This window comes from Triticum aestivum, chromosome 6D, assembly GCF_018294505.1.
Source record: "Triticum aestivum cultivar Chinese Spring chromosome 6D, IWGSC CS RefSeq v2.1, whole genome shotgun sequence".
NCBI lineage: Eukaryota > Viridiplantae > Streptophyta > Magnoliopsida > Poales > Poaceae > Triticum > Triticum aestivum.
Window position 1 is genome coordinate 281411 of NC_057811.1, and position 9732 is coordinate 291142.

Below are 9732 nucleotides of genomic sequence, written 5' to 3' on the forward strand. Positions count from 1 at the left end.
CGTCTCCTTTCTAAGCACCCATGTAATCCAGTCTCAAGGAAAAAAACAGTTTTTTTCTCACGCAGCTGTCTAAGCACCTGCCGTTGTACAGGGCCTAAAGGGGTTGTGGCTGGGCTTCTAGCGGCATCGTGGCTGGTGGTTGTGGGACAAGGAGAGATTAACGTAAAAAACCGGTTGTAAAACCAGGAGTGAGCCAAAAAAACCGGTGACATGTGTCAGCTCGTGAAGGAATGACGGTTAGAACTGGGAATTCATGGAAGGGGCTCTAGTTTAGCCACTTTAATTCTTTTATGTATAGATGTATTATAATATTTCATCGTATACCAATAAGTAAGAGTGTATTTCTTTGAGAGTGGATTTGTTAAGACATAACGAGACATTATGATACCCGCAAAAAAAGAGACATTATGATGCAGTTTGAAACATAAAAAAAAACATTACGTAATAATCTAAAACAATACAGACTTCCCAAAAACCAAACCCCGTGCAATATGGGCCTTGGCAGAAATTTCCATGGTCGACGGTAGATACAATGTCACTGTTTGGTATACTGTGCCACATTGTGGTGCTGAAGTTGGCCTGGTACTGTTGGACGCAACTGCGCACATGCATGATAGCAAAATCACTGTCTACTATAGTAACAACATTCATAGGGAACAGGTGAAGTCCAACTTGGAATTTATTGCGCGCTCCCAAAGAGAAAAGTCCAACTTGGCAATCTTAAAAAAAGAAAATTATCACACAACGTACGTACGTGGTTTGTGCGTGCATATAAGTGCTAGCACTATATCTTATTCATCCATTGCCTCCGAGCAAGAAGGAGACCACGTCCGGATAAGAGTCACTACTGGCTCAGTTAAGGAAATTAAACCATGGAGTCTGGGATTAATCTCTTAGGTATATATGATAATAGATATCTGTAGACGAAGATGTCCCAACTTCCAGCTGTGATGTGTATGTCTTCCTTGCACTTATACATACTCTTAGATCTTCACAATCTACCCCATATTTGACTTATAACTCTTCTTTTAGATAGAGTCTGACCGACAATTTTTGCATGACTCAAATCATTTATTTTTCTACCCCATATTTTTATTTAATGTTCTTATTCCAACATTTACAAGATAATGCCGTGTAAAAGGCTTAGAACAAAACAAATTGATATTGTAAAAATTGTAGGTTGCTGGGCGCAGGAGAGTATAAGTGAACAGAATCAAGAATTGTACCTATCCATAGTGCAGTTCCAGTCCTTTTGTAGAGAGAACAGTTCTGGTCCTTGTTGAGATCACTGTACACCGTGATAAACTAATAAAACAAGTAATTGACTGCGTTAGAGATATAGTTGGGTTACATATGTTTGGTAGTCTAGGATTTGTAATCCATCTCCTACCTTATCTCTAGGAGAGGCGTCTTGCCCTTCAAGCCTTGTATTCAATATATACTCGTTCTGGAGGCTCAATAATACATCCATCATATTCCGCAACAATCTCTCTCTCCCTTCCAACATGGTATCAGCCTAACCGATCCAAACCATAGCCGCGCCGCCCCCGGGGCGGTCCGTCTCCATGATCGCCGCCGGGGGCCGCGCCGCCCGTACCTAGGGTTCGTCCGCCGGCCGTGTTGGCCGGCTACCCTAGAGAGTCTTTTTCCCGAGCCCTTGCTCCGGGTTTTTTCGCTCTCTCGCCGGTCGTTTTTTGATCGGCGTTTTTCTTTTTGGTTTTCCGATCTATTCTTGATCGGTTTGCATCGCCCGCCGCCGCCGTCGATCCCCGTGTGCCTCTACTCCGACCCCGGCGCGACCAGCCGGCCTCTCCTCCGACCCGGCGGCCACGCGCGCCGAGGCGGCCCGTTCGGGCCAGCCGCCGTCCGCGCGTTGGTCCGCCCGTCGCCCGTCGCCGGTCGTCACCGCCCTGCTCCGACCGGGACACCTGCATCGCCGTGACCCGGCGGCCTCGCGCCATGCGTTGGCTAATCATAGCCGACGCTCGCGCGCCGGCCCGCCCATCGATCCACGTCACCCGCCTCCGCCGCGTCTGCACGGCGGCTCGGCGGTCTACCTCGCCGGCCTCGTCCTCGGCTGCATCAGGCTCGTCGGCCGCCTCAACTCGGGCGCCACTGCTCCATTGGTCGCTCGGGCCTCGCTGCCCGGGCGTCGGCGTTGCTTTGGCAACCCGGGTGCCGGTGCAGACGTCCCCCGCCGTCCGTCGTCGCCGGCCTCATCCCGGACTCCGCCGCCACCACTTCTCCACCGAGCGGCGTCCCTGACGTCGCGCGCGATCGGCTTGATCATCCGCTCGCCGCCGCGATCCACCTCACCTATGCCGCGCGACCGACCTGGCCCGTCAGTTACGCGCGCCTCCGCAGGTCCCGTGAAGATCGTCCCCAAGTTCAGCGTGCCTCTCCACCGATCGAGCATCGGGCTGCCGCTGCGTCGCCCCGTCGGGCCGCAGCGCCGCCGCCCCGTGGTCGCCTCGTGCGTCGCCGCTGCGTCGCCGCTTCGTCGCCCCTTCGGGCCGTAGTGTCGCGATACGCGGTCCCCGCCGCCGCCCCGAGGCCGTCCCCGCGGTTGCACTGACTCGCGAACCGCCGTTGTGTCGTCCCTTCGGGCCGCAGCGTCACGACCCGCGGTCCCCGCCGCCGCCCAGACTTCTTCCCGCCGTCGCCCCAACCCGCCTGCCGCCGCTGCGTTGCCCCTTCGGGCCGTAGTGCCGCGACCCGTGGTTCGCTCCGCCGTCACCGCGCGTCGACCTCCCGTGGTATGCGCCGCGCCGTCTCCCTTGGCGCGGGAACGCCACCGTTCGCGCCGGTCTTCGTCACGCTATCAGGGTTCTTTGCCTACTTCGAGCACCGCCGCCGCACTCCTAACCTAGCCGCCGCCGCCGTCAGGCCGCCGCCGCCGCTCTTCTTTGGCCGCCGCCGCCACTACCTTCATAGCCGCCGCCGCCGCCCGTCCACCCCCTTCGTCTTCGTCTAAGCACCAGCCCGTCGCCAGCGTCGCCGTCATCTACCTCGACCACTTCGTCTACTCCGACCACCGTTGGTGACGTCGGCCCCGCGCCGATGGACGCCGCAATCGTCGTCGAGTTCTTCTCTGCTGGCCCCTCCGACTTCTCCGACATGGCGTACAGCTCGTGCAGGTCCCTCGTCTACGCATGCCCGGTGCTGGCACCACCGATGCATGCCTTCATCCACGACGTGTCCCCGGGCCTGGCAAGCCTGGTCAGCGCTTCGTCAACTTCGTCTTTGTCCGTCTACGCATGCCCGGTGCTGGCAACACCGGTGTGTGCCTTCGTCCACGATGTGTCCGGGCTTGGCAAAACCGTCGCGACGCGTCGTCAACAACATTTTCTTCCCGGTGCACCCCTACTTCGACACCACTGCGCCCATGCTAACTCGGCGCCCTCTTGCGCCTGCGGCTCCACAACGACTTCCTCGACACCGGCCACCCCGACTCGACATCGACCACGACATTCTTCGTACGGCTACCTCGACCACGGCTCCACTACCCACGCTCTCGGCTACATCGACATTGGCACAAAGGGTTATCATCCGCTTGAGCAACACGTCGGCTTCCTCTACAGTCAACGCGTCTGCGACGCGACACCGTCCACGATGCTCCCGATAGGACTGCGGGGGGATCTCAGTCCGTCGGCTGCTATTCTCTCCAGTCTGACCATCTGCGTCGCTCCTGTTGTTCGCAACGCTACCGCTACGACTGCGGGGGGATCTCAGTCCGTCGGCTGCTATTCTCTCCAGTCTGACCGTCCGCGTCGCTCCTGTTGTTCGCAACGCTACCGCTACGACTGCGGGGGGATGTTAGAGATATATTTGGGTTACATATGTTTGGTAGTCTAGGATTTGTAATCCATCTCCTACCTTATCTCTAGGAGAGGCGTCTTACCCTCCAAGCCTTGTACTCAATATATACTCGCCCTCGAGGCTCAATAATACATCCATCATATTCCGCAACAATCTCTCTCCCTTCCAACAGGCTGGTTTGCTGATGTCATCATGACATTACTGTATGCATGCTTTTTTTAAGAAAGAAAATTAGTGTATGCATGCTACCAGGACTTTCTCTGCTGGAGGTGTCATCTGTTTACCGTCCTATTGTTTTTTTCCTCATTTAACATGACTCTTTTAGAAGATTTTTGTTTAATACAGTACAGACACACACGCTCATATATACGCCCTTTTAGATGATTGCATTGTTTCCTATACCGAACTTGTTGTAACGAAGCTTCAAAAAACAAAAAGACTTGTTGAAATGATAGTTGTACGTGACTAATATTTTATGTTACTTTTAGACCTTTAAATCTCAACCATTATAATTAAGATCAATGGCTAAAATTAGTTTAGCCTAAGGGGATAAATCGTGGTGGCTTGTTTGTCTCAGGTTTTAATAAGGGCAGTGTTGTGCGCCATTGCGCCAGCCGAAACTTTCGACCGGTCTGTTTCCCATAGTACGATTAAGTCTTTTGTAACCGTCGGATGCGAGTCGTATTCCTCCTGCGTCTCTATCACACAAATCTCGCCTCCACGCAAAAAAAGCAGCGCCGGGTCGTCCACTCGTCCTCCCCCGGCCATCACTCTCGCCGCAGTTCGGAGCTCGCCGCCCTCGCCCTCGCCCTCGCCGTTGTGGCCGTGGTTGTCGAGCTCCATGGCTAACATGCAGCTCCCGTGGCCACCCGCTGCACCTTTGTTTTGCTCGGTTGTAGCAAAACTAATCGCCGGTGGTAGCATCCCCGACCACTGGTGTAGCCAAAAAACTTGCTGAGCCACCGTGCGCCGATGCGGCTCCGCCGTCGCCGCTCGCGGCACCACTGCAGGCGGCTGTAGCACCAGGTCATGCGGTTGCATCATGGCATGCTTCCGTGGTCGCAGGCTCGCAGCCCCCCTCGCCGTCGTCGGGTAGCAGTTTCACCGTTGCAACATCGTCGTTGTAGCCTCGCCGTTGAAGCTTTTTGCATGGCCCGAAGGCCGGTTGAAGCTTTCTACCTCTTCGGGTTGCAGCTTTTAACTCTCCATTTGCAGCAAAAAAACGGAGAGACGCCATGACCGTCGTCAAGGAAGAAAGCCGGTTCCAGCACCGGTGTCCCCCCCGTTGAAGCTTTTCAAATGTAGGGTTGAATCTTCCATGTAAACGGTTGTAGCTTTTTTCATTGGGCAAACGCCAGATTGTGCTGGTTGTAGAAAAAACCGCGCAATGTCGTCGCCCCCACAAACCTCAGCGCCACTAGTTGCAGTATATTTAATCGCCGTTTGTAGCATGGCCGGTCGCTGATTGTAGCACGCGCCGGTGGCGTAGTAGCACAACCAGGGAGCTGGGGACCTAGGAGTGCGCCATGAGGCCGAGGGGGTAGGTGGCGCACGGCCATGGCGTGGAGGGAGGATGTGAGGAAGAAGAATAGAGGCTGGCCAGTTAGAGGAGGATGTGCAGACAGAGGCACATGAGCTTGAAGAAAAAAAGGTACACGAGAAGGGGATAAGAATGAGCGGCGTGAGAGAGAAGGGATGACGCAGGAGGAATAGTCGTCTCAGGTCCACCGTGCCACGTGGTTGTTCACGCCGGCTCCAAACGTTTCCCTTTTATTTTAATAATAATATAATAATATAGATATATGTAGACAGAGATGTCCCAACTCCCAGCTGTGCTTGTTACAACTACTCTTTTAAACAAACTACTAGTATTATGGCTCAGGCCGGCCTGGAAGCTGCCCTGTGAGACTAGTATATAAGTGCTGCCTGTCACCTAGGCCTTGGTAGTTTCACTACACAAGTCGAAGCCAAAAAAAGTCGACATGAGAACTCAGACAATGAGGCTCAGGTGCGACCTCCCGGCACACAACTCTGTGCGGTACACAAGTCGAAACCAAGTCAAGATGAAAACTCCGACAACGAAGCTCATGTTTGACCTCCCGGCACACAACTCCGTGCCGGACAAGTACATCATGCCGGCGGAGAAACGCCCTCGCCGCCACGAGCTAGTGGATGACGGCCTCTCAGTTGCTCTCCCCGTCGTCGATCTTAAGAAAGGCCGTCCACAAGTCGCCCGCGATATCTTGGAGGCCGGCAAGGAGTTTGGCTTCTTCCAGGCACGTAAAGGCTTAGCTGCATCTGCATGCACAGTTAGTTTCCTTGCTTTGCTTCATTGGCCTCCATGATTTGATTTTGCAGGTGGTGAACCACGGTGTAGGGGAAGACGTGGTCCAGGGCTTCAGGGAAGTGGCAGCGGAGTTCTTGAGGTTGCCGGAGGAGGCCAAGCTGGAGTACTACTCCGAGGACCAGAGCAAGGCTTTCCGGGTAATCTCCGGCTGTATCACTTCCCACAAGCTGATGAACGAATGGCCAACACAGCCAGAAATATTTAGGTGAGTAAATGATCGATATAATTAATCGTGTGAAATGGTACTGTGAAGATTCAATCTATGCATGGAGCTCATGCATATAGACGAAACGAACAAATCTAAGGTGTAAACAAGTGTTAACTCTGGTAACATACACGCCATTAGTTTCCAGAGCTAGAAAAGGAAGACCCACGCGCACGTGAAAAAAAGAACAGTCTGGCCTATAGCCAACACTACATGTTATGTTTATTTAAGAGCCACATATTTGGAACACATCATGACACAAAGCCAAGGCCCTTTGATTTGTCAAAATAAAAAACGAAGGCCCATTGATGCAAATCCACAAGATATATTGGGAAAAACAACTCAAAAATAAGATTAAAAAAAAGGTGACTGAATTGTTTGTAATGCGAAGCAACTGAGGATGGTCCAGTCTGGGTGTTTGTTGCTCCCGATTTAAAGAAAAGAAAGCCAAGAGGATGGTCCAGAAAGTACAATTACGTACATGATGGTCTAAGCCTTTGAGGCCATATACAACCATTGATAAAATAGTCTCTTTCTATAGAATATATATTTCATGGCATTCATGAGGCAAATAAATATATCATACAATGGATTATCTCTTCTAGTTATCACTATGAAATAATGTTTGTGTGCTCCTAAAATATGACCATCGTAACCCTCGCAAAAACAATATCACCATCGTACATACCAGAAGAAAACGAAAAAAAAACTTTCAATTTGGAAACCATGGGTCTGTCTCTACTTTATTATGGGTTAATTTGTTGGAATGCATACGCATGCATGCAGGGAGCGTCTTGCCAACTACTCGGTAGCGGTGCAGGAGCTGGCGTGGAAGCTCCTCAGGCTCATCGCCGAGGAGCTCGGCCTGGATGACCACAATTTCTTCAAGGGTGACCTCACCGGCGGCGAGACACTGATGAATGTGCACTACTACCCACTGTGCCCTGACCCGAACCTGACGATGGGCGTCCGTCCACATTCCGACCGCTATATCATAACCGTCCTGTCACAAGGCGACGTCGGTGGCTTACAGGCCAAGATAGGGGGGCGCTGGATCGGTGTTGAACCGATACACAACGCCTTCGTTATCAACTTTGGGCTCCAGATGGAGGTCGCATCGCATCAATTATTAATCCTATGGATTGTATAGGTGGGGCAACTAACTAGCCAAATACGTTGGTTTTGATGTAGATTAACCAACGGGCTTCTTGCAAGCGTGGAGCACCGGGTGGTAACCAACTCTGCTAAGGCGAGGATGTCGGTGGCATCGCTTGTCAGGCCCAGGGTGGACTGCAGGATCGGTCCAGCATCGGTGATGGTGGACGAGGAGACAAACCCTCCCAAGTACAGGGACTTCACATACAGCGAGTTCACGGAAGCGTACGAGGCCACTCTTGGCAACAGGGAGGCCATGCTTGACTTCTTCAAGATCCAGGCCATCACATCCAATGGAGCTAAGAATGATTGAGCATACGTACACACAGATTCCATGATCTCCTTTCATTACTTCACCATGTCTTGTATTACTACTCTACTCCCAATAATTTCTTTCTTGGCAGCGCTGCTTGCTGCTTATTCCACAGCGCCTGCGTGCGCTTCTCTTTTCCTTTTCCAGTTATTGTATGCTACTGTAACTTCTTGAAGTTCTTTGGGATCATGTAAGTGTTGGCCGCCGTTCCCAGCTGTTCGGCTTGTTTTCTATGGAAAAGCAGGACCTTGTGTTTTGCTTGTTTTTGCATTTTGATATTGTTGCTACTTTGTACCTAAAAATAGTAGTAGCTGTTGAAATATTTATCCCGACTTGTGTTTTGCTTCTTTTTGCATTTTGATATTGTTGCTACTTTGTACCTAAAAATAGTACCAACTAGAAAGAGAGTTCGTGCGCTTGTACAGATACAAAGCAAATAAATACTATGTGTCTAGAAACCTGGAAAACAACTTTACCACTCAAACTACTTTGCAAGTAGCAAAACAATATTGGAAATACTCAAAACAACCGAAGATCATTATTAAAAATAAATCTGTTTTCATATAAGTGCCCATGACTCTGTTTACCAGCCATTTCTGGCATCTGTGCAAAACCCTAAAGATTTCAGATCTAGTCATTTCCTTTTCTTCTTTTGCAGGAAAGATCTAGTCATTTTCAAGTTGTCAAAAGAGGACAAAGCCTAAATTATTTCTGGGAAATGATAGTGAAGGGGCATAAATAGCGAAATACAGCCATTGGAAGGTCGCACGGGTGGTGGCACTGAGATTGAACGATAGGGCGCTCATTGGAGCACTGTCCTTATCCTCAGAAACCTCACATTCCTATGGACGCTGAACCTTAAACTGGCTCCACAGGGAGATTCTAGTGAGGCTCGACCACCTTCGCCGGCTGCAGACACTCCATACAACTCCTTCTCCGACAAACTCCCTCTAAAGTCTGAACCTGACCTCTTGCATTAACATGACCTCTATGGTGCTGGATAGGAGGAAAAGTTTAAACAGAAAGCTGTCCAAAATCTGATTCTAAAAAGAAGAAAATACAATTTGTCCAAAAAATTAAGCAGCAGTACAATTCATTCATGGAGTAGAACAGTTTCCTTCAAAAAGCAGCAGCAGGTAATCCTTATAACTAGAGGCCAGTTACTTCATAGCAAGTAACAGTGGCCAATAAAAAGTACAAGTACTAGATATCTAGGAGGGTGCGAACTAGGTACCATCTGGCCTGCCGGCCTTATGGATCTGGCACTACTAGAACCGCCCTTTTTGCCGGGTTTCAAAGAAACTCGGCAGAGCCCATAATAAACTCGGGGAAATCTTTGTCGAGTGCTAAACTTGGTGCACCACACTCGGTTGGACGGGCCCAGTAATCATTAATATTGCCGAGTTCTTTTATCGCGAACTCAGTGAATATTTAAACAATATTTGCCGAGTTCCTACACGAAAAAACTTGGCGAACCACACCGTCACACGGGACGAGCCGTTAACGGACATGCCACATGTCACCAGAGTTTGCTGAGTTTTTGCCCGCTAAACTCGGCAATGTTCGGCTAATAGAAATTAGACATGTGCCAGAACTCATTGCCCAGTGCAAAATATCTGCTGAGTTTAGTAGAACTAGGCAAACTGTTTGCCGAGTTCCAAACTCAGTAGTCTCCCATCCAATAAGGGCCCGACGCGTGGCACTGCATTCTTACCCAGTGCCAAATTTCCCTAAGTTTATAATGAATGAAACTGGGCAAACTGCTTGCCCAGTTTGAAGCTCGGCAGTCTCCCATCCAATAACATCTTGACGCGTGGCACTGCGTTATTACCCAGTGCCACATTTTGCCGAGTGCTTTTGTCAGCAGAACTAGGCAAATTATTTGCCGAGTTT

The 9732-nt window shown here is 50.7% G+C and overlaps 1 protein-coding gene across 1 annotated transcript; it reads left to right on the forward strand.

Moving 5' to 3' along the window:
• Nucleotides 1-5751: 5751 nt before the first annotated feature.
• LOC123140642 (mugineic-acid 3-dioxygenase) lies at nt 5752-8165 on the forward strand. Its single transcript, XM_044559928.1, has 4 exons — nt 5752-6095; nt 6178-6371; nt 7158-7482; nt 7563-8165. Exons 1-4 carry the CDS (start codon nt 5802-5804, stop codon nt 7617-7619), a joined length of 870 nt encoding a protein of 289 aa, XP_044415863.1. The 5' UTR covers nt 5752-5801; the 3' UTR covers nt 7620-8165.
• Nucleotides 8166-9732: the final 1567 nt, after the last annotated feature.